At 38.8% G+C, this 26,102-nt stretch overlaps 1 protein-coding gene across 9 annotated transcripts in view; it reads left to right on the forward strand.

Moving 5' to 3' along the window:
* Positions 1-26,102, forward strand: part of glra2 (glycine receptor, alpha 2) — a 187,613-nt gene that overhangs the window by 51,154 nt on the left and 110,357 nt on the right. For 5 of the 9 annotated variants that reach the window (XR_007248595.2, XM_048541368.2, XM_048541372.2 and 2 more), the window contains exon 3: positions 9,346-9,413. The exons of 1 other annotated variant lie outside the window; for it this stretch is intronic. Coding sequence is in view for 7 of the 8 variants with exons in the window: in XM_048541368.2 (XP_048397325.2) it covers positions 9,346-9,413 (68 nt within the window). In the remaining variant the exon portion in view is untranslated. Of the gene's footprint in view, positions 1-9,345; positions 9,414-9,506; positions 9,575-26,102 lie in introns of all 9 variants that reach the window. 3 more of the 9 variants (XM_048541373.2, XM_048541375.2, XM_048541369.2) reach the window with 2 other exon arrangements.

The following is a 26,102-nucleotide window of genomic DNA, read 5'->3' on the forward strand; positions in this document are numbered from 1 at the left end:
ACCTGGTGTCGTGTGACTTCTGACCTTGTCCACCCCAATCTAACACTGGCACCTTTACAACGTTTTCTGATGGATGTCACCTTTGGGTTCTGCAGTAGTGATGACTTCATACATCAATAAAACCTTGTTACATCTAATTAATAAAACATAGCTTTTTTTTCTGCGTTTTTTGATATTGCATCAAAAAAGGGAATTTATTGCCCATTCAGTCATTTCTAATCAGTTGCAGTCTGGTAGGACTTAGCAGTGCAACCTCTAAAGAAGAATGGATTTCTGGGTTTTTCAACATTTTTAAATTGATGCAAAATCATTAAGCCTACTACCTTGAAGTATGTGGAAATTATTAAAATATACTCAATTAAAATAAGGCAGTACAAATGGCTTATATATAACAGGTAGACCAAAATAGATTCTTCATCGTGTTTGGGGTAACTCAGTTTCTGAGAATTGTGAAGAGAAATTGGAAGAGAGACTCACAGACTTGGAGTTCGTCTTGCTATCTCTCAAGTCGCTCAGCGAAGGAACAATAGTAAGACTCGGTGGTGAAGTCTGTTTTTGTATTCCCTCTCCTGTTATGATTCTCCCCCACTGCCCTCTTCACTCACTGCCCTGCTGATCCCTGCAAAATCACGGGGACCATAAGAAGAGGAGGTACAGCGTTCCCAGCACACTTTCTGCTTTGTACTTTCAACTTTTTTCTTCCAGAAAGAACGGTCCAGTTGTGCCTGCCTCTCCCATTCCTCAGATCTAAATCACTTTCTTGTTTTGACCTCATTGAAGGCACAAAAGATCTCTGTAAGTAGAAAAGTGACAACAGAACAGAAAGAGGAGCCAACCTGGGCGAAGATAGATAATGGCTATCAGAGTGGTTGCAGGTGAATGATATTAGATGTGCGAAAAAGACACAAGAAAGGCAAACTTGGTAGACCATGACATGTCTCCCAGTAGGAGTAGCTGAAAGCAGCAGGGCAAGGAAACTACTCAAATTGTAGATCCCTGGAGCTCTTCTGCCCAGTTTAAGTGGCTTATTCTCCTGGTGGTGCAGCTGTCACCTGCTGTCATCTGATTTCTTGTGCCTGGCAGTTGTGTGTTGTTTCCTAAGAAGCCTGCCTTGTGTTGATCCTGAGGCCCGAACTAGGAAGTTTGCAGTGGAGTCTCATCAGCACAGTGGAACACTCGTGCTAACTCTCCTGTATTAGCAGCAGGGAGACCCAACCCATTATATTCAATCACCATCCCACTACATTATCCTGAACTTCCCATAATTACAGGCACAGGCTGAGCAACATTGTAGATGAGGTGTTTTGTCAAGTTGGACTTTGATTGCTAGCCTCAGAAATAGCACGTGCTGCCAACAACCAGGAACAAGGTGCAGTTGTCTCAGACATGTTGCTTCCCTTTTATTTGCTTCCCAATCTGGATCAAATCCTTGCAGGAAGTAGGGTTCCAACAGGCCATGGAAACCTGAGGGGACAGTTCCTCTCCTCACAGGAAAATACACAGCTACTGCTGTGTTAAAACTGTTGAGCATTCAGAGGGGGCCCTAACAGGAAAATCTACTTCCTCACTTCTATGAAATGAGTCTTTGGGCAGATTTTTCACTCCCTTGAACTGTGTGGGCTATGACAAGAAACGTAGGAAAATACAGAGGAAATAAAAGGATTGGAATCTTGACATTGAGACAAAAAAGTTTTTCCACTTCAAATTTAAACAGCAAGTTCAGACTCTCACTCATAAGCAGTGAGTATTTTATTTCTATGCATTTGCACGTCAATAATAGACCAGCCGCCCCATTTCTGTGCAGTTCTCCTTCCACAATAAATTAAACAGCAACAATTCCCAGCACGGAGATCAAAGCAGTACCCTGTTTACAGTACATCCTTGCTTGCTTCTTTGGGTTTTCACCAACTGTATTTTCATCACAGTGTCCTTAAAGGCTGCAGACACAGTTCTCCTCCATGTAAGTTGGCATTGGCAAAATCCCAGACTCACCACATTATTACGGCTGCTGTTGGACCAATTCACACATCATCAGCTCTTCAGGACTTTAGACCTCAGGGCATTAATGACTTATCTGTTTCTGCCAGGTCATTTTGCCACAGCGGGACAAATGCATCTAAACAGGGTGCGTTTTATGGCTCTTAGCCTTATATCTTAAATACACTCACTGATTTTGCACTTTATTCGAGGCTACTAGGCTGTGTCTTGCATTGCAAGAGTTAGCACATGGGGAGAGATTGCAGCTTCTCAAGGTTTGGAGAACTGAACAGTCCAAGGAGTGCATCTATTGCTATATGTCACTGTGCTACATCAGTGTCACACCACATAGCATCTAACAGCAGCAAACATAACAAACACACTGCATGTGCATTAGGTAAAAGTCAAAGAGGACCAGTCCTCAGTGGGGTCAAGGTGTACTGTGGCCAGTCAGCAGGTAATACCACAGCCAATCCACGAGCTTGTCTGGTTCCAGTTGAGGGGGTTAATCCTGGAGGTGCAGCGCAAGCAGTTTGGGGGTTACAAGCACATCAGATAAGGTGCTGAGGTGCCATGTCCTGACAGTGGGCCACATTTTCCAGCAATGAGACAAAGTGAGGGATTGAGTATTACGATAATGGATAAAAGAGCAGTTAGTGGTAATGTCAGAGCAGGAGAAGTGATGCCAGTGAATGAGTGAGAAGCACACAGGACAGGACAGGTTTATATTCTGATGGGATAAGGCACATGAAAGTCTTGGAATGGACATGGTACATGCTGTAATGAAACTTGTTCTGTGAGCTGCAATGCACCAGTAAGTGGCAGAGTTAGACTAAGAAGTAGCCTTATGAGTGTGAGGTAACAGAAAGAAGATGGTGGCACTCAGCCTTGCAGAGTACAAAGGATAAATAACCAATTTCCTGAGTTGCTGAGCATTGCAATTCACCTGGGACACTGCACTGATCCAGTCCACTGTTACTATGCTGGCTGAATCTGGCAACATGACCTCCCTTACAGTGGGCAGGGAAAAGTACTACCCTCCTTTGCACCACACCTTCTACCAGCACCTCCAGACCCAGCTGGGTGGACTAAGGAGCTAACTTGCTTTAAGGACTAGTTCCTTGAGATAATGGGGCAGAAGCACACTGCGAAGAGCAGTTTCTGGCTTGTATCATCTGTAGTGGGTCTGCAGCTCAGGCTGAAATATGGCAGCAATGATTTGCAAAGGTGAGCACTTAAGCTTCTGTAGTCGCATGATTCTATAAGACCGATTCAAAAAGCCACATAAGTAACTAAGGAGATAAAGAGTGGAAAATTCCATGTTATCTTTTTAAAAGTCATTATCTTTTTATGCCTGATATAATCACAGAGGACTGCTGATAGGCATGGATCATCATTGTTAATGTAATAAAGGCAATAAAATGTTAAACATTGCAGGACAATTATGAAGATGATCTAAACGACTGAAAAATATTTGTCAACTGATCAGATAATTAAGTGGGATAGAGTATACGATCCGGTAAATTGCACAAGAATGTATTAGGAATGGATTTATGAGTTGTATGGGCATTTCACTTGGCAGGTTTCAGAAGAGATTTTGCCTTCTGTGTATTGTAGCATTTACTGAACAAACAGGGATACACAATACTTTATCATCGGTGATAAGGAGGCCTGCCTGTGAATAATTGTCGTAGTCAGTGGTATTTTTTCTAGCATTTCTTAAAACGGTAAAATGTAGGAGCAGAAGTAAGGCATTCACCCCAAAGATTCTGCTCTACTATTCCATGACTGAGATAAAAAGCCCTCAATTCCACTTTCCCCATAACTCTTGATTCAATTACTGAATAAAAATCTGTCTATCTCGAACTTGAATATACCTAACGACCTAACCTGTGCAGCCCCCTTTGAGAAACAGTTCCACAGATTCTACTCTCTAAGAGAAAAACATTTCCTCCTCATCTCAGCCTTAAATACTCTGAGATTAGAATTAGAATTAACTTTATTGTTACACATGCTCACATGAGTATGGTGAAAAGACCGCAAATTGCCACTTTCAGTGTCATCTTAGGCAAAAAGGTACCTAGGTACAGCTTCTTGAGTACAAATTGTAGGAAAGAAAGAGAAAAATAAAGAACTAAGAAGTCCGGCTTCACAATTCTTCTAAAATACAAAATCATCGTAACAAATTAGAAAACTAAAGAAATAAAACACTCAGAATAGGAGTCCTTCCACAATAGCGTGATAAAAGAATTTTAAAGAAAGAATTTAAGACAAAGTCTATCTTAGCACATTTTGTGGTAATGGTTCGGGAACTAGACGCCCCCCCCCCCCCCCCCCAACCCCTGCCCCCATTGGAATCCCAGGCCCGTCCACCATGACGTCGAAGTCAAAGCCGCACACAGTCATGACCAATGCTGAAGCCACTACAAGGAGACCCAGGCTGATGCCGGTGAAAACTGCCATCAAAGCCACTGAAAAGAAGTCCCAGGCTGTTCATTGGAATCCGAGGCCCAGATCCAACTCATCTTCAAAGCAGCTGCTGAAGCAACCTGGTGGAGGGACCAACCAGACACAGGCATGAGGAACGGTTGGATCCACACCATATTCTCCACCACAGCAGCCTCTAGGAACTTCCTTCCTTACCCAAGCCGCCAAAAGAGAAGGCAAGATGAACTTGGTGTTAGAAAAACGTTTTGTAAAAGGATGCGGCAGGCCTGGTGGAAGAAACATGGAAGCCAGGAGCCCAAACACTTTCTTACCCTGCTGCTGCCATCTTGCCCATTATGTCAATAGGTCCCAGACTGTTGGAGAAGGGGAAACAACCTTTCCATATCTACCCTGGCAATTATACAAGGCATCTTGTATGTTTCAATAAGATTGCCTCTCATTCTTCTACATCCAAATCTACTCAATCTCTCCTCATTTGCATAGGATCAGCTGAGCAAAACTTCTTTTGATGTGCTTCCAATGTCAGTATATCTTTCTTCAGATAAGGGATGCAAAACTGATCACAATATTTCAGTTGAGATCAAACTGATACCTTGCATAGTTTTAGCAAGACTTTCCTATTTTTATTTTCCATTCCCTTTGAAATAACAGGCAACATCCACTTGCCTTTCCTATTAACTGCTGAACTTAAATACTACTTTTTTGTGATTCATGCCTGTGTTGTAGCTTTCTGCAGTCTGTCTCCATTTAAATAAAATTCACTTCCTCTTTTCTTCCTGTCAGAGTAGAAAACCTCACATTTCCCACATTATGTTCTATCTGTCAACTTCTGGCCCACTAACTTGTCTGTATCCTCCCTTAGACTCTTTATATCATCTGCAGTACTCATCTTCTCACTATTTCTGTGCCATCTGCAAGCTCGGCTACAGTACATTCAGTTTCTTAATCCAAGTCATTAAAATATATCGTTAGTATTTGTGGCCTCAGCACCAATCTTTGCGGCACAAGACTAGTTATAGTTGCTATCCTGAAAAATCTTCCTTATCCCAGCTCTCTGTCTTCTATTAGTTAACTAACCCTTCATCCATGCTAGTATACTGTTCCTAACACCATGGGGTCTGGTTATGTAGCTTCATTTGTGGTACCTTCAAAAACCCCGTCTGAAAATCCAAATATATTACATCAATGTTCCCCTTTATCTAAACTAACCATTGCATTGTAATGTGGTGCCTGTAAACTTTTCACTCTACTCATTTGAGTATGTGACAATAAAGCTAATTCAATTCAATTCAATGCCCCCTCTCAAAGAATTCTAATAAATTTGTCATGCCTGATTTCTCTCTTGTGAAGACATTCTAGCTCTGTTTGATCATATAATGTAATTCAATATGCCCTGGTTGCATTCTTCATAATAGACTCTAAATATTTTCCTAACAACAGATGAAAAGATACTTGGCTGATCGCGTTGTCTCCCTACCATTTTAAATTTAGCTGGTACATTGGCAATTTTCCAATTCTCTGAGACTTTTCCAGAATCAAAGGATTCTTGAAAGATTACTGTCAGTACATCCAATATCTCCATAGCTACATTTTTTATATCCTATGATGCATCCTTCAGGTTGAGGGGACTTATTGTTCTTCAGTCCCATTATTTTCCTTCGTACTTCTTCTCCAGTGACAGATAATGTATTAATTTCCCTTCCATTTCCTTTTGCACTTTGATTAATAAATATTTTTGGAATGCCACTAGTGTCTTCTACCATGAAAAATGATGTAAAGTATTTATTCAAATCCTCTGCCATTTCCTCATTCCGTGTAATTGTTTGCCCAGGCTTGTTCTCTAAGGAACCTATGATCACTTGGGCCTCTGTCTTCATTTTTCTTTATTTAAAAATAGCTATTTCTGTCAGTCTTGACATTAATTGCAAATTTACCCACAAAGTTTAGCTTCTCCCTCTATTTTCTTTGGTCATCTTTCGTTGGTTTTTAAATATTCCAATCCTCTGTCTTAATTTGATGCAAAATTCCCCGGTTAACCATTGTTGGCTCACACATTGAGTAGAACTATCATTGACATGATTATTACATTTTAAATTTATCTCTGATGTAAAAAAATGAATATTGTTTTCATGTAACTAATGAGTAATGATGCTGACTAAGGCCAGAAGGTCTGTCAATATTTTGGTGGGAGAAACCTGAATTTCCTTCTGCAATTGAACCTGCATTGATGTTGTTTCATGGTTTAACACATGACAAGGATTATTTCAACATAGTTACACCTCTGGGCTTGATAAGTCTTACCAGTACTTCTGTCATCTTAGAAATATGCACAGCTTAGTGTTTTAAAGAATGGATCATATTGAACAAAATCAATAGAAACTATAAAATGGATAATAACTCAGAGTAAATTACGCTCTTAAGGTAAAACCAGAATTATTAACAACATAGTTTAGCCTCACGAATGTTATCACCATTTTTGAATTTATTCTTTAAAAGGTTTTCAAGATTGAAAATACTTGTTGGCTTTATTCAAATCGTCTGCAGTCATGATATGCATATTTAACACATACTGCATTTGGACTAATTTTCTAAGTTGTGGATATGTGTGGTGAATTTTGAAATACGAATGTTTATTTTCTTTAAAAAAGTTACAAGTTTCTCAAGCTGCAAAATATATACAGTCAGTTGTAAGAACATCATATGAGACAGTGAGGAAGTTGAGACAAACGGCTGGCCTAAAGTGTTCGGACCCGCTTGTGGATGTTCAAGTCAGATGTGACCATTGATACCAATACCATCATATATGTTCCTTTGGCACAATATATCAACCCCGAGAACATAAAACATGAGATATAATTTATCCTGTGTAGTATATGAGCTAATAGGTTGTGATTGGGCTCTTTGTTATATCATAGTTACATTAACTGTATTTTACATGTTGGTTGCATTTTAATAGAGCAGTCCTATTTTTACATTATGTTTACACAATAAACAGCAATTTGTGCTGCTATGTTAAAAGCTTGCCCATCCTTTATACAAGCGGCAGCAGAATTAAGATAGTTGTTTATTTCTCTCCTCATTCAATTCTCTTGACTGGCTTTCATCAAAGGCCTTAAGAGTCCTTAACTTGCTCTTAAACGTTTTCTGGTAGGAGTGAGTTACAGAACAGTCACACACGCTTAAAATTGCTGACTTTTCAAGATTATCGAACACGAATATTTCAAAATACTGTAAAGTTAAGGTTTGCTCTTTTTGAAAATCAGACATAATTTTGACTTAACATATATCCAATAAACATATTTATAATGCACTGTGGTCACCCTTATAATTGAAAAATTCCTACAATGGACAAATTTATTCACAAAAGATTATTTGCACTGAGCATAAATTAAATATTTAGACTAGTGCATTGGAGTAACTGAACATTATATATTTTAACTTCAGTATTGGCTCAATAGTCAAGATTATCACAAACCTATTCTTTATGAATTGACATCAGTTCTGTTAAAGTAAGTGTGTAGCCAAGAAATATTCTATGTGCTTTAGTAGAATGCAATAAAATAAAACTGGAGATAGGTACTGAAAGTGCTATTCATTTATGTTATGAATTCCCAGTGTTATGGTTAGGATTTGGGCTGTTCATACTATTCATGGACAATTTGGAGTAAATTTGCAATATTACAATATTTGAATAATTCATTTCACTTGCTCGTATCATATTGGGTTTTGTGGATAATATTCATTATTAAAATATAAGAGCCTTATGCATGTTTCATAGGTTAATTATTCAGCCATTAATATACCAAATTTGCAATTTTGGAAGGTCATATTAAATATGAAACTAAAGCTTTTCTGGCATGTGTACTGATGTTAAAAATAAGTTCTGTTCTAGAATGGGGGCATTCAGCATTATATTTATTAGTATAGTGCTTCATATTCTAGCAAATCACTTGCTTCTGGCTGCTATAATTGTAAATTAAGAATTGTTCTAATTTTGCGTAATTTTCTTCTCATTATGTCTTATGTTCATTTCCCATACTGTTCAATAATTTGACTGATATGTCATTTTATTTAAATTCAGTTTGGAGATATTTATACCTTTGTTATCACCAACAAGACAAATTATTTTAAGGAGCACAGAAAAAATCTTGGGCTAATGAATGCCATTTTTACCTGTTGTAAAATTACATCCCAGGCCAGGGATGCACAAAGTTCAGTTGTCCCTTTGTGCAACTTGTTTTTCTCCTCAGCCCATGATACAAATGAGACATCACTGTCCTATGGCAGCTACCTTTCACTTTCTTTGCTCTAACTGGTCATCAAAAACAGAAACCTATTCAGCAATCCCCCAGCCGTCGCTGGGAAGTAAATATGATCAAAGGATTTCGTTCAGCTGATACACCAGCTTTCCTCTGAGAGAGTAATCCCATGGTGCTCTGGGATTATGGCAGTTTTGCCTTTTAGATGGCTAGAGGTACGAGAGATTGACCAGCACCCACAGAATATGTGCTCCAAGGTGACTAAATACCTTCAAGAAAGGAAGGGGAGTTGAGGGAAAAGTGAGGAGCTGTGAGGTTGGGATCATGATGGAAGATAAATGGATAACTTTAACAATGCAGAAAGAAATATGAAAAAGTGCACTGTGTACGTGGGTAGAGATTTGTCTTGGCTAGTGGTGTTTAACAGGTGGTAGTGTAATGATCAGCCATTACATATCCTACCTGTTGTTTCATTAAAGTTGATATAAACCCTGCCTACTCTGTGTCACCTGTTTTCCTCTGCCAGCAAAGACAAATTTCTACTGCGTGACTTGTTTTGAAATGTCTGGTTTCCTCAGTTATCAAAGAATGTCATCATGGCATCTCCCATGTACTTTCACTGCTTCAACTTGTATTGCAACATTGTCCTTGCATTTCGCAGGTCCTCCAGTAAACGTTACATGCAATATTTTTATCAACAGTTTCGGCTCAGTCACGGAGACGACAATGGTAAGTGTTGATGGCCACGGTCAAATAACTTGATGTCTTGTACGGTAGCAGCTTGTCAATTTTCTTTCTTTTGTTCTATCATTCAAATTGCAGGTCGTCCTGTTAATGTTACTTGCAACATATTTATCAACAGCTTTGGTTCAATAGCAGAAACTACAATGGTGAGTGGGACTGAACATTGAGGCCATCTTGTAATATATTGCTTAGTTTGTCAGACTACCACCAGGGCGTCCAGTCAGATAATCAGAACCAAGCTACACTGCTCCAAATAATTTGTTGACTGCTATTTCCTAATCTGTAAATCAATGAAGCATCCAACAGCTAGTTTTGGATCATTTGTCTTCTGAGATAAAAAAAAACATAAAACTCAGTTGTAGGCTGTACAGAATGCAATATTTGCATTGTGGAACATGGAGGGTGAGTTGGCCATTTCTAATGCAAAATACTTCAGGTTAATGTTATCTTCCATTTCTCAAAAGCACATTTAAAAGCATTATTCCAGAATTTCACTAACTGCCTAACTGCAAACTACATCAGTCTCAACATCAACATATTCTGAGCATCCTAATGGCTTAGAGGTGATTAAAAACTGCCATAAATGAGCAGAAATCAGCATAAACAATGCAAACACTGGGGAAAATGCAGAGCATACACCATATCCCTTTTTGCGTATTCCTCTTTATTTATGAAAATTTATGTTTAAAGTAATTAAATCACCCTTTATAAACACCCGCAAGTCCAGGGGGAAGTTATGGCATAATAGTAATATGACTAGATTAATGATCCAGAAGTCCAGTCTAATGCTTTAAGACGTGGGTGTGCTTTTTAAAAAATCATTTATGGAATGTGGGTATTGCCTATCCCTTAACAACAACTATTAGAATTTAAATTCAATTTATAAATCTTAAATATAAAATTAGTCTCAATACTAGCGCCATGAGCCTATTGTTGATTCTGATAAAACACTCTTCAGGTTCACTAAGGTCCTTTAGAGAAGGAAATCTCCCGTATTTGCCTAATTTACCTAATTTGAATGATTTATTTATTGTCGCTCATATTTTGCAGTGAATAATACAGTAAAATTTAGTGAAAAGCTTCAATAGTGCCCACGATCCGGCACTATTTTGAATAGTTTAAGAATAAAAAGGAAACAAGATATAATTGAAAGAGGGTCCTGAGCGGCTCAGCAGTGACACCCGTGCTCCCACCCCTCCTCCCTTGTCCCATCACTGCCTGTGCCCGACCCAACAACTTAGGAATGGCCACCCTTTAGGTGCCATCTCTTCACTGCTGAGCCTAACTCACCACCAACACTGCTGCTGATGCCAATGTCGACTCCCATGCTGAACCCAGTCTCCTCTTCTGGCAGTCTAGCAGGGCTGAATGTGATCTCTTGCCCAGAACACATCCTCTCCTGCATGCCTTCTTTCTTTTTTTCTCTCTTTTTTACCTCAGCTCTCTTGCTTTCATTTTTAACTTCTGTTCCTCTTTCCTTTGGAGCCTCTTTGCGCCTGGTTAGTCGGTGAAATTGGCATGGCAGTGAGAGCGGGCCACGCACGGGATGGCAGCACCTTCTGGCTGTCAAAGGCAGTGGCAGACGTGGCTCTTCATGGCACCTGGAAGCGGCGGCGGTGGCAGTGGCAGCAGGGGCATCCTCTTGACATTCGGGGCTGGCAACGGCAAAGCTCCTCCAGCAATCGGAGGCAGTGCTGCACCAAATTTTTCAAAATGGTGGCCTTAGATGTGGCTGCAGACGCAGGCCAGTGTGGTTAACTCCCAACTCCCCTCTGGAATGGCTGAACAAGTTGGAATATAAACAAGAAGAGCTAGCTTAATGGCAACCATGTAACCATTGTCAATTCTTGTAAAAACCCATGTGGTTCACTAGTGTCCTTTAAGGAAGGAAATCTGACATCCATATCCTGTCAGCCCTGCATGCAACTCTAGACCCACAGCAGCGTGGTTGACTCCAAACTGCCCTTGGGTCATTTAAGGATGGACAATAAATGCTGGCTCAACCATCAATGCTGTCATCTCACAAAAGAATAAAATAAAAATCCATTCATTTCAAGACTAATTAAAGACATCCGCATCCCATAAAATAATTAAAGAAAATGCAACTTCAATTTTGAGTGTATCTCATTCGGAGGTTGTGAAGCCATCCTTCTAGGTACAGAAAAGATGTCCCTGGTTTGAGTGAGAAGAAATTTTAAAAGTCACTTTAAATTTCAGCAGAAAGCCTGCTTGAGAACTGGTATCAATATAAGAAAGTCGCACTAGCTGACCTTTTGCAGAGTGGAGGTGAAGCTACAGTAATGAGAGACAAAGGGATACATATGATCTTGCAGATTCTGAGAGGAATTGAAGAAATTTGGCACTGAATAGAAACAGACATACACCATTTATGCCTGAGTTTCCTTGACATATTGCACAGCAAATTAGCACGTTGTACCTATGCAGTTGTTCTAGTGAAAGATTCAGGAAATTTGGAGGATCAGTGTAAAGACACATGTATTTCCCAGGCCCTGAAATCATGTTTTGTGAAGATTAATGTATGAGCAGTTAACTTGTGTGCATAATAATCCCGACACAGTATAATTTTGTTAATTAAATTCCTTTGTGCAATATTTTAATGGAGGAGATTTATTTTAAATAGATTAACACCTCCCTTAAAATAGCAGGCCAAGGGATTCCATGGCAACACATTAAGCAGCCATATGTTAATCTTCATGGAATGCCAGTACAAATCTTGAGATTAGATGTTAGATGGGGAACAAACTGGTGCTGTAATATGCCTCTTGACTTTTATATTCTGCAATCATTTCGAAGGCTGTTTCACCAATGTCTAATAGCAACAAGGAATTGTCAGTAAATGCCAGCCTCATTAATGATACCTGTGCCGTGAAGAAGGAATTTTTAAAAAAATTATCTGGATAAAGAAAAAAACATTTACTTAACAATTGCTTTGCCAATCAGCACTTTTTTTGTACAAGCAGTTAACAATCTTATCTTTCATTCACTGTGGCATTTTTAAGCAACTTTATTCCATTTATTCTAAAATAAATGGACTAACACATACTTAACAGTAATACACAAAGAAGCATACTATACTTTTTTTATATATACCTGAGTTTCATAGACCGCAAAATGGACCCCGATGTGTGAAATAATTACTCTTAGATTTTCGGAATAAAGTTACAAAATCACTACTGAGAACTATGTATAAATCGAACAGATTTTAAATTTGTTGCTAAAACAATTTATGTTTGTTTCAGGTTTCATGGCTAGGCTTAAAACAAAATGCTGTGTTTCATTAATAATATTTCACCCACTGACCATGGAATCAGACAGGGATATCACCAATATTAACAAACAATTGTCAAATCTTGCAGAGCAGTTGCACTGCGTGAATCTCTTCAAAATTGCAGCCTCACAGCAATGCAGAATGTATAACATCAGGTGATTCAGTTCATTAGCAGTTGAGTAAACAGAGGAGCTAGTTTCATGCTGCTGTGGGTTGCACTGGCCACAGTTTAAGTTAGTATTTAAATAGCTTTCCATAAAGCCCTTGAATATAATTTTGAAGCTGTTGGAGGTTATAGAACTGCCTTTGGGAAAATCTTTATTTCCCCTACCCAGCATAGCGCAGACCCTTTCAAAAAGTAAGGCACCAGTGCGACTGGTGGTCCATTTCAGCGTGGGACCAGTTTCAAATTGGGGAATGATTGCTCAACATCAAGAATTGAAAGTTTAGTCAACTCTTAATTCAAAGTCACAAAATAAAGAATTGTAACCACAAACAATAAACGAGTTTGCGGTGGATGGGTACTCAAGTTCTGAAAACTTGAAATTCCCTCCCAGCTACCTTCACTTCTGATTTTAGCTAAGGCAAGGAGATAGCTGAGGCAACCTGGAATAGAATAGAATAGAATATGCTTTATATCCAACATCCTACTCCAAGGAAGTGGGTTGATACCTTCTGTCAGGGCTGTGAACCTTTGTTATTTTAGAAATTTAGTCAAGCAGTTGCATGCTTCGATGGGTGATATACAGAATGTATGCTTGGGCCCGTTATAATCGCTGTGCCCCCACTGGCTTCCCTAAGGATTAACTCCACCCCTACACTGATTGACTTTGATCTCACTCCATCCCCTATCTGCCCTTTCTGCACCCCCTCCAACGCAATAATGTCTGCACTGAGAATGCCCACATTGTCTGCACTGAGAATGCCCACATTCCCTGCACTTATTCTCGAAAGGAATGAGACAACGATATCACTTGCCTCGCAGCTCTCCAACCTAATCCTTATTCCAAAAGCCTGTCGTTTGGCCTAGGAACCTGGTGGAGACTTGACACATTCCAGAGATCAACACAATGCAGAGAGCCCCAGGTAACAGGGCCCCACATCTTGGCTAAAATAACAAGGTGTAGAGCTGGATGAACACAGCAGGCGAAGCAGCATCAGAGGAACAGGGAAGCTGACGTTTAGGACCTAGACCCTTCAGAAAGCTAACTGCCATCTTCCACTGGCCAAGTTGAAATCTAACTCTGAGAGTAACTTCTCGAGTCATTTCATTTTCTAAGTTCAAAATTCTGATGTTGCTGATCCACTCTTCATTCAAAGGCCTGACTGTCAATTCATTGTTTGTGAATGACAATCTGCTTTCATCACAAACAGGCTGGAATTGCAAGAAGAGTATAGCATTTTCTCAGTGCTGGAGCTGTTTGCAACCTACCTGGCTAGATTCATTAGGGCAGTTTGTACTGATGGGTTGTTAGCTGTGTAGCCTCTAGAAATATATTACTGAAGGAGGCCATGCAGCTGGCAATCCATGAGCATTGCCTAGGAATCTCCATAAGTCAGCATAGACCCCAACATTGTTAATGTGTGCAAAATTGAATTTGCATCTATCAACTGCCTTGAAGAGGCTTAATTTATCTTGAGCTGCAGCTTAACTATGAAATCATTTGCATACAATCCAACTTAAACATTTGAAAACTATGATGAAAAAGCTTTGAAAACTATAACAGTTAACTCCCACAACGACAAAGCCAATTCATGGTCTCTTCATGACTTCGTTTCTCAATCCTTATCATCTTGCAGCCTGTCTTCATCACCCATTTTGTTTCCCTCAAAAGTAACTCTTCTTTGAGATCCCATAGCCCAACTTGATCAGCAGAGTGGATGGAACCACTCAAATGACACATCTGATCCTTTCAGCTATGCAAGGCCAATAAACCACACTGGACAACAACCTTGTTACACCTTTCACGCAGATCACACTCCCTTCCCCCAGACTCAACACCATCCAAACAATTGCACTGCTAAAGTGCACCAATTTGACCCTGAAGTCACTTCTTCACCACAGGCAATGCAAACATTTCACATAACACCCAAAGAACAATCATTACATGTCTTCATTCAGCGTATTGTTCGGCTTCTAGCTGTCATGCAACAGGTAGAATTTTTAACTTTTAATAATTAACAAACTATCCTCTTGTCTTAAGCACATTTAAGGTAATAATCAAGGCCCTACTGTGAATTCTGCTATAATAATTTGTAGAAGTAGCACAACAACTGGAAACTTAGTACGTAAAACTTTACATTACCGGATTTACTCATTTTGAACTGAAGAATAGATTATACAGCCAACGTTTTAAGCTCTCAACATGGTCTGCTACAGTCACAATCAACAGGTGCTGCTTTCCTATTTCTGCTTCATATAAGCTATAAGAATGAAAGTCTGTGGAAGCCCTGATACCATTGTGGGTGGCAGTAGTTAACACTGCTGCCTGATAGCCAGGCTCCTGCGTTTGATTCTAGCATTAGGTGGCCGTCTGTGTGGAATTTGCATGTTCTCACTGTGTCTGTTGTAGTTTCCTCCCACAGTCCAATGATGCGTGGGTTAGGAAGATTGGCCATGCTAAATTGCCCATTTAATGTCCAGGGACATGTGGGTTAGCCATGGTAAATGTGGGGTTCTGGTTGGGACACTGTTCGGAGGGTCAGTGCAGGCTGAATGGCCTCTACTTGCATTGTAGGGATTCTACATTTTATAGTCAGAAGAGTATTGTCAGCATGCACAGCATGTTTAAATCACATGCTGATTTCTGTTCGCAGTGATGAGTGACAGTGGACTCAAAACACTTGACCTAACAGCTGGCATGCTGTACCTGCTCACAAGCTAACCCCACCAGATGTGTACTCCTTATTCTGGGGTTTTTAGGATGACAAGACCCAGAGTACTGCTGGGCAGTTAAAGCAGTCAATCTTTCTCTAAAATTGCTGAGAAGCAGATAGCTCCACAGAAATGCTGATAAGGCATGGATGGTTGGCAATTATAAATGTGTGCAACGGTTGAAGATAACAGCGGAGTTATTTTAAACTCTCAGAATACTAAGTGAATATTCCTTCGCTGTCAGGACAAAATCAATCATAAGCATTTGTCTTTTAATATTGTGGCAGAGCTCATTTCTAAAATTGACAATGGATAATGTGGTACCTGGGAAACTCTGCCATGACATTTCAGTTACAAGATGGCTCTCAATGGATGTCTATGCACGGATGCTAGCTGTACATCAGATGCATTTTTACCGTATGCTAACTGCTTTTGAGAACAATTCATTCATTGGAAATATCATACACTGAGGCTGCACTATTCAACTTAAAAGCAGTCAAAAAAACTAATTGGGCTGAAGTTATTTTATCATGATGCTTTTACTTGCTGCATGTCATTTCTTTTTTAATGGAGTTGGTTCTCAATGGTCCTTCCAGCGGTTACAGGGCATTATTGCAGAATGATGAAATTGAGAAATCCAGTCTCATCATATAGCCCAACACATTTGTTTTAAAACCTAACTGCAAAAAGAAATGAAAGCAAATATTCATCCACTCCTTTCTAAATAAATTAAAATACATCAGAGCGTTAGACATCACAAATAAATGGGAAGTTTACAAGTTGTCATTTTACCTCATTAATGACGACTAGGATGTTTGGTGACTTTAACTCTTCTGGCTCTTTGAGCAATGTGGCTACTTCTGATGACAAGAGGCAGTCACATGATCGAAATGATGTAAGCCAGTGGCCTCAGAAACAGCCATAAGGTGTCAATTATCCATACCAATACCATGACAAGGGGTTTTTGAACCAGGACAATCTGTTTCCCCTGCATGTGGGTCCATAACTGGAATACCAGAGGTCAAAGAGTTGAAAGAAAGTAAGGAGTTTTAATTTTACAAGCACAGTGAGTTGTTAAGGTCTGGTATGCACTTGCAGAAAGTGTGGTAGCAGCAGTTTTCATAGTAACATTCGAGAAGAATTTTGCTGACTACTTTAAAGGAACAAGACATTCGGAGCTATGGGGGAAGAGCAGACAAATGAAGTTAGTTGAATAGTTCTTTTATCACAGACAGAATGGTTTGATAATTTTATTTCTGGATGATTCCATGCGGCCTAAATAATCCACATTTGTATCATGAAATGGGCAAGTTCTATGCCCACTGGTTTTCTGCTTAAAAGCACAAATCAGGATCCTACTGAGATTAGGGCACTGTAATTGCAATTTTGAGACATAAAAGCATAGAATGTGAAAAATGTGTTCCTTCCACAACTGGAGTGAGGCGCACTTTTGGCTTCTGATGGCATTTCAATGAAACGGAAATGAAAGAATAGCTCAGATTGAGGTCAGCAGTGAAGAAATGGTGCTCACCATTGGTCTCAAAGAGGGCTGCCCGCAAGGATTTGGTGACCCCTATGATGTGGATTTCCCCTTTCCTGGCAACAGTTCACATTTCCTTCTAAATCAGCACAAACTCCAGCCATGCAGCAGCATTTGATGGCAGCAAACAGGATAATCCATGGGCCACTTTGTAACAAGCAGCAAACAGGAAATTAAAAGGCACTTAAAGTCAAGAATAGATTTTACAGACATAATTAAATTTATACTATAGTCATGTGAGGAAGGAGACCCATCAGTTCATTATGTCCATATCGATTCTGATTCCAGCATCTATTATAATCCTGTGATCAGAGATAATGGGAACTGCAGATGCTGCAGAATCCAAGATAACAAAGTGTGGAGCTGGATGAACACAGCAGGCCAAGCAGCATCTTAGGAGCACAAAAGCTGCTTGGCCTGCTGTGTTCATCCAGCTCCACACTTTGTTATCTATTGTAATCCTGCTTTTTTTCCATTTAAACTTTTCTTTTTCAAATATTCATCTATTTCTTTTTTGGACATTGTCACTGGCATCTTCAATAGACACTTGTCGCTCTGCATTGGCTTTCTGGGAGACCTTTGTGTGAAAGTACTTTTACAACCCTCTGCCATCGTTCTTTGGAAATTAACCCTGAGTTTATGGTTGAATGTTACAGCCACTTGCTGCTATATTTGAATGTTCTGGAGGGCAGTGGCTCGTGTAATAATGTGGGTCGCTAGCTTGCTTCCTCTCAGTCACACTCACCTTGTTACCCACATTACAGAGGACGGGTACGACATCAGGCAACCTTCCTGTCCCAGGCTCTTTGAGACCATTACATGGTCATTTATTGCCACTTGAAAGCCTCAATCTGCCTCCAGTGCAATTTTTCACCCTGTGAGGAAAGACAGGGGTATGATGATCTGCCCAGTAGCTTTGACTGTGTGGAGTTACCACTTTTGCAAGAGTCCCCTGTACCCATCAAGGGCACCCCTCTCCCTCAAGATCATATCTCCTCCCCCAAACCCTCCCCCAGTAAAACCCATCCCATTCACTCTTTATCCCGGACACATCAATGAATAAAAATGATCTTTTGTCAGTTAATCTGTCTAGCCCTTTCAAAACTTTGAACATTTCTATTCAGTGCTATCTTCATTATTTCTTTTGTTTTTGCCTGAGGTTGCTTTAGCGACCATATATTCTTTCAGCTCTGATACTGTCTTATTGCATTCACACTGCTCCTTTCTCTGCAGTTGTATCATTTTTATTGAAGCTATTCAGGAAGGAAGAAGAGGAAAGAAACAGAAGAGTTATAGATGAAAGAAACTAATGTGGTTTTGGAAAGGGCTACTCATAAAAGATCAAAGACAGATTCTGTTGGTTTCAAACAAATAGCAATAAAGGAACTAAAACACAACAGTGTGTATATTGTGGACCACCACAGAATGGGAAGGAGTCTGAGGAACACATTTGCAGGCAAACTGTAGAAAGATTCAAGAATTGCAGGGGAGTAAAAATGGGAGATCTTCAACTATCCCAACATGAACTGGGATAGTAACTGAGTAATGAGAAACGAAAGGGCGAAATTCTAGAAATTCATACGGGGAACTTGCTTTGTCAGTGCACTTCCAGTAAATGAGGTATTAAGAACTGCTGCATTTAGTTTCAAGCCTTGAAGCAGGGCAAATGCAGCATGTTTCAGCTGGGTGCACTGGTAAACAGCTTCTAATGGTCTTCTATACAGCCTCACCTTGATTCCCAGAATAATGACAGAGCTGAGGGTCACTATATACATGGCCTGAATGGCATTCCTCAGTAATATGGATTTGTATTAGGGATAAGGCTCTGTGGAGAGATTATACAAGGTATGAATGCCCTGCTCAAAATTGAAAGGTTCAGGGATGCTGTGGAAGTGCTCAACATTAGGAAGGGTTTTAATGAAATCAATACAGAAAATAATCTAGTGGCAAAATGTTTAGTAACTGATGGACACAAGTGTTAGCATCGAAAAACTAAATTCATTATATTGTTTTTAAATGCAGTGAATTATTGTGATCTGGGATGCATTGTCTGTTAGGATAGTGGTGACAGATTCGAAAGAAAATTGGGTAAATTCTTGAGAAAAGAATAGACGGCTATGGAGACAGAGCTAAAGAGTAAAATAATTATATAGCTCTCTCAAAGAATGACCTCAAATGCAATGGACCAAGTGATCACACTGTGCTGCACTATCCTATGTTTCTACAATGGGAAACCAAGGTTGCACAGAGAATTGAAACTGGAGTCGAACCAATGTCCTGTAAAGATATTTCTTGCCTTAGCTGCACACATGCATAGATCTAAATCATATTTGATCACAAATGGTTGTTTCCTACTCTGTTCCTGCTTTTAAGAGTTTGCTTATCTGCACCCGTTAGTCACTCTCCCTTCACTCCATCAACAATTTTATCATTTCAAATATATTTCAATTCTCTGTCATTTTTCTCAAACTTGGCTGCTTCATACTTGGCTATACTGGACGGTATATTTGACTCATCTATTTTCATTTCTGTATTAAGTTTAAATTCTCCTATTATCCAACGTAATTCACAGTTTTGTATTCCCCTTAATCTCGTAAAATGAATATTTTGATATTATTAGTTTCATGTCCCTCAATTTACAAGAAAACTCTTTTATATGGTACTTCACTAAGCACTCACTAAATGTCCAACTATGACAAAACAATACGTTCCATTTGTCCCTACACATATTCATTCACTTGAGGAATTTAATTAAATTAGTCAAGCATGCTCCATGGTAAACCAATCTGTGCTGACTGTCCCTTCTAGTTCCTTAGCTTATGGAAAATAGGTTATTTATAGTTATGATGAATAACTGATTTGGGAAGCGCAGAGGCAAGAAACAATAATAATAAATGGCAGGTTAATGAGCAGAAATTGATAAGTTGCTCCAAAAGTAATTATCATCAGCAAACCAAACTGCCTATATGAAGTTCTGTGTAGTTTACTCCAGTGTTTCAAAAATAAACTCTAAAAAGGATTAGGTTGAAGCTAGTAAAAAAAGACAAATCGAGCAATTGTCTTCAGTGGTGAGAGGCACACTCTGTTACAATAAACTGTATTATTACCAAGTGAACAACATTGTGTAGTCAAGCATTAAAGTAAATTTAAAAATCTTTGCTTTGTACACAAAAAAATACTTTTAGAATGTCCAAAATAAATTGATGTGTGCCTGAAAAGGAAATTATTGAAGGGTTATGAAGAAGGTTTAGACAGAAAGAATTTATTAATTAGCTTTCTTCTTGCAGGCTCAATAGATGTAATGGCCTCAATGGTACTAAATTGTAGATCTTGATTTTGCTAACGTATTGAAAGCCCCATTTGTCTAGAATTGTTTACGCATCATGTTCATTTTTTTGTGCATTCAAGTGACTTGTTGGATAACACAACTCACTATGACCAAAAGGACTGGAGAGTCAGAGATTCAGTAAGATATTTCTGCCATTCTGTTCATTGTTAAATCAGATCAAGCGCATTGTTATTTACACAATGGGCATAACGACACATAGCCATTTAAAACTTGCTGAAGTGATTCCATAATTATATAATAAAATATCTACATTTCCCTACATTAACACTTTTGGATTTTTTTATGATTTGGAAGACAATATTCAGATGTTATGTGCAAAAGCATTCATATTATTTACAAATGATAACTCATTTTCCTTGCCTTGTCCTTTTTACACTTTAAGATAAAATTTAGGGTTTCCTCTTCTATGTTTGCCAGCTCTTGATATTCCTGCTCATTAAGTTGGCTGGAAGCTAAAATATCACGGGATGGTGAACATACAAGTGAAAAAGCCCTGGCCAGGAGATTCCAAACTTGTAACGTTTTACAAACATAGTCAAGATTCTTTTCTCGCTGAGGGCATCAAAAATTTGTCCAAACATCCAGTTGTTGATTTTAATTTACAAAAACAAAACATTTTAATGATAATACAATAAATAAAAGTGATGAGTTACTGCTCACTGTTCGTTTACTTTAAGCTTGACAAATAAATCATATAAAATAATTTTAATAGCTAGCTGCCAGAAAGAATTTATTGAGAAACTTAGAATCTCCGTAGTGAACTTTAAGTTGTAAAATACAAATTGTTCAACTTCTATTAGCAGTTGAAAGAAATGCCACCAACGTTTGCCAAACTGTGCCTTCATTTCAGAGATTGGTCTTGATACTTGTCAGTAGTTCCTTACAGTTTTCATAGTCTTTTAGGTCAAAGTAGCCACATTAATACATGCCATGATGAAATTTTTCAGCTCACAAAGTTCACTATTTCCAATTGGACTACTAAACTTCAAGTTGAATTTTCCACGGAATGGAAATCTCACGACTTTTTTTCATGAAAGTAGGGAGCTCCACATTTCTGAGATAAGGTTTCAATCAGAGTCTTCCCACAAATTCAGAGCTGTACATCCATCCTGACAGTGCTTTCATAGTGCAGAACTGTTTGGGGATGACAAACCATGCCCCCTTTTCACGGTGGTCAGCTATCTTCTGAAACCGAAAGGCCCTAACAGTCAAAATCGTAAATACATAAAGTTAGTGATATTCGGATGCAAGGATAGTATGTTGCCAGATGGGTATTGGAGTGGAATGCCAGATTAGCACAATGCCAAGGAGTCAGATAGTTGTGTACCAGGTAAGTAGAGTACTAGCTGGGGACATGGTAGTGGTTCAGGTATAGAATGCCAAATTGTAAATGGTACATTTTCCAGATAAGTAGTGTGCCATGGGTATAGAGCACGAGAGTGCTAAAAATAAAGTTTCCAGCCAGTGAGGGATTAGAATGCCATGGATGGGAAACTGCATGAGTGTGAGTAAGATGCCATCTGAGCAAGATACTGGCTGAATAGGCAATACGGTGCCACATGAGAAGATTGCCAGTGGAGGTTGGTGTGGTAGTGGGGTTGAATGGTAATTCGGGTTAGGCCTGGAGGCAGGGGAAAGAGGTTGGGAGGGCTGGGTTGTAAGTCGACTGGGTGAAGTGTAAGTGGGGACTTGCGCAGTAAGCATGGGGTCTGGTGAATAGTTATTCAGGAGTTAGGTTATATATTTAATACTCTACATTTTTAATTATTCATTCATGAGATGAAGGCATCTCTGACTAGGCCAGTTTTTATTACCCATCTGTAATTACTCAGAGGGCACTTCAAGAGACAACCACATTACTGGAGTCACATGTAGGCCAGACCAGGTAAGGATGGCAGCTTCCTTACCTGGGAGGGTAAGGAAGGACATTAGTGAACCAGATGTTTTATTTTTCTGAAACTTGATGGTAGATTCACGGTCATTAGTAGACTCTTAATTCCAAATCTTTTAAATTGGAAATTAATTCAAATTTCCACCATCTGCTGTAGTGGGATTCGAACCCAGGTCCCTGGGATATTACTTGTGTCTCTGGATTAATATTAATGGTAATACCACTAGGCCATCTTCTCTCCCAATCTGTGATTGGTTTTCTTCATCTTGTCAGAATCGTCTGACGTCCCTGATTTAAAGGGAGACTTTCAGAAGGTTCCAGGCACAGTGGAATTGCTCAGTGGAAAACTCAATTTCCTTCAGCTTGTGCCACAGGATCACCATGCACAATTGCCATTTACGCTGGAATAATGCTAGTCTGGTTTAGGGGAAATCCAGGCCAATGTTTTGTGAAAAAAATTCTCTTTTCAGCATTTAGTATCCCTAAGTGGCAGTAGAAAATACTGTAGTCAAGTCCAATTGACCGTACTGTTGGCATTATAAATCTATCAAATTGATCTCTGTGTAGATCGACCCAGATGTTGGATCTGGTGCGCAAATCCAATCTCAAAAGGAGGGTCCCAAAAAGATCCAAGACCTAACTTTAACACTGAAAATAGTTGAGCTTTGAATGTATTAAAATCAGGCCCTTAACAATCTCTGCTGAAGATTTTCATTCCTCCCAAATTTAATTTGAATCCAGCAGTGCGTCCAAAGGATCTCCAGGTGACCAGCAACCATGACGTTATCAAGTAATGTGAGCAACCAATTGCATTAGTTCTCATAGGCAGTAAACCAGGAAATAAGTCACATTAATTAACGATTTTCTTTTAAAACTAAGTGTTGCAGGGAGTAAAATGATGAAGGGACACAAAATGCTGAGAAGCTGAAATACTAGAAACAAACTTTTTAAAAGAAAATTATTATTTCATTGGAATTTCTACTGAAGTAGAAAACTTTAAATTTACACAAATTTTCAGCAATAGATCATTCTTCTGCAATCAAGACATGGCATGGCATTACAAGTCAATAGCTTCTCAATAAAGAGGCGTAATATTTTCAGAGGTTTTTAACAGTGATATTACAGTGTAGAAGACAAAGTTCTTGTCAGTTCAGTGATTTCTGAAGATCACTGGCTGTCAGCAACTTCTGAATTTCTGCATACAGTTGCAGATAGACACTAAATGTTTCTGTTAGCTTTGCACGGTAATCATGTTGAACACCAATTGCTTCACCATCATTTCAATTAGAAAATGCAGGCCAGTAACCATTGAAAACTCACTCTCTGTGCAAGGAATAATCTAAATGGCTAATGCTACACTTCAACACAACAAGCACAGCAAAGTAACCTTGCCAGAACTGTTTTGGCCATCCATTCTTGGAGAATATATTGGTTTTGTAGAAAATCCACTGACATTTTTTAGACTAAAAGGACTTACCTATGAGGACTGTGTAAACATGAGTTATAGTCCTTAGAAATGAGGAGATTAGGTGGACCTGATTAAATGGTTTGTAGATAATTGGAAGTAGATAAAGAACACTATACATCTGACAATGGGACCCCAGGGAACCCAGAGAAAGAGCCCATTATGTTGGCATTTCAACTTGGCCACCTTCACATAAATCAAACAATGGTTTATGTGAATGTAAAACATGGAGAGCCATCATTGCAGAATTAACTAAGTTTATGAAATCAGCAGGAAAGGATGAAAGGGCAGAGAACCAGAAATTTCAGACTTAATGGCCTGATCCACCATTCAATATGACCACAACTGATCATCCAACTCAGTCCCCTGTTCCTCTTTTATCCCATACCCTTTGATCCCTTTAACCCTAAGAACACATTGAAAACATTCAATGTTATGGCCTCAACATTTTGTGTGGCAGAGAATTCCACAAACTCACCACTCTCTGGGTGAAAAAAAATTTCTGAATCTCTGTTCCAAAGTTCCAAGTGGGAAAAGATAATAGAGAATCCCTGGCTTAGGATATCAGTTAGCACTAAAAGTTCAAAACTCATACTGCCAAGACACTGGCTTCAAATTTTTCATTGACAGTTAAATGACTTATTATCATTAAGTCAAATAAAGTCACAGTACACTCCATTAACAGCCAAACAGGCATGAACAAACAGTACAATTACAAAGACATTAACTACTGTAACTTCTAATCAGCTCTCACCAATAATCAATTATCGAACCTTATTAACAGACAATAAAAATCTACAGTTACTGTCAATTATATGATGGACAATTGTTTCCACTTGACAATTCATGCTTACTATTTTACTTCAAAAGTCAATTGCAAAGAAGCCCCTGCATTAAGTATGCTGGCTATTTCAGGCAGACTTCACAAATTGTGAAGTTCTCTATGAAGAAATGATTACCTTAATTGCTTAACCCCCTGTAGTAACCAAGTTCAGAACTTCGCTGATTTCAGGCAATCTTGGGTCTTCCCAACAAATGGCCAATAAAGTCTTTGCGTTATTATTTATATTTAAGTCTACAAATCAGGCCCCAGTAAGAAACTATAAATTCCTATACTGTGTAAATTAACAGACCCACTATAGGAGGTGTGGATTTATTCCGACTAATTAACAGTTCAGCTCTCAAAATGCAATAAAACAGTTAAATCACACATTGTTCTTAATTAACATCAGATTTCACACTGTCAATTATTGACAATCAAATATCACTACTGCTCCTAACTACTGTCCAAATCCCATATAAACCTTAACTGCCAGGTCCCATGTCGCAGATAATGTACCATCAAATCTCATGGTGTAATTAACTACGAGATCTTTCAGGAAAAGCTGTTTGTTATTATCATGTCATTAACAGACAGTCAAATTTACATGGTTATTAATCGTAAGTCATATCCCTTACTGCCTTTAATCAAAAATCAGATTGTGAGATTAGTATGACCAAGGGGTTTATGTAAATCCTAGATTCCAAAATAGTCCGGGTGGATTTCACGAGATATTTTTCATATTAACATCTAATTTATGGCATTTTCTATACTTTGCAAACTAAGTTAGGAATACAATGACAATCATGATCAAAGTACATAAGAATAATATAATTAGTATCTCATTATTTTCCTGCTAATTAACTTTGCAACTATAATTTACAACAAGTACATCCCACTTTATAAAACTATTTACTTCAAGTTCACATTTTAGAGAATCTGGAACGTGTCCCTATTATAGATTTATGAATTATTAATTGAAGATTTTTATTTAACTTGGAACTTTCTATTGGTTTTATGCTCTGTGTAGTGCATTTGCTAGATTATCTCTGTGTGTTTGAATACTGAAGAAGGAAATATTTCCCTTGTTCTGCACAAGTGTCAGCATTGAGCAGTTCCAAATCAGATATAGCATTAGCAGAATTAAGCCTACTATGCTCTATTGCATTAGTAAGCTTAATCCTAGCCTCAGAAGTTTACTGCTGTAAATACTTTTTCACCCCATATATCAGTTTTCTTCATTGCTTATCTGAGAGAGCTTGTCAGTTTGTCCAATTAGTGCTGAAGTGTGAGGATTTAATACTGTGGTCTGATACTCCCTGGGAACTAAGATGAGATTATCTAAATGTAGCTTAAATAGACTCTAGTCAGTTGCGAGATGAAATTGTTGTTACATCAGTCAGGGCTAGATTCAAAACCTAGGCCCCAGAAGGAAAGAAATATTT

This window comes from Stegostoma tigrinum, chromosome 12 (assembly GCF_030684315.1).
Source record: "Stegostoma tigrinum isolate sSteTig4 chromosome 12, sSteTig4.hap1, whole genome shotgun sequence".
In the NCBI taxonomy this organism is placed as follows: domain Eukaryota; kingdom Metazoa; phylum Chordata; class Chondrichthyes; order Orectolobiformes; family Stegostomatidae; genus Stegostoma; species Stegostoma tigrinum.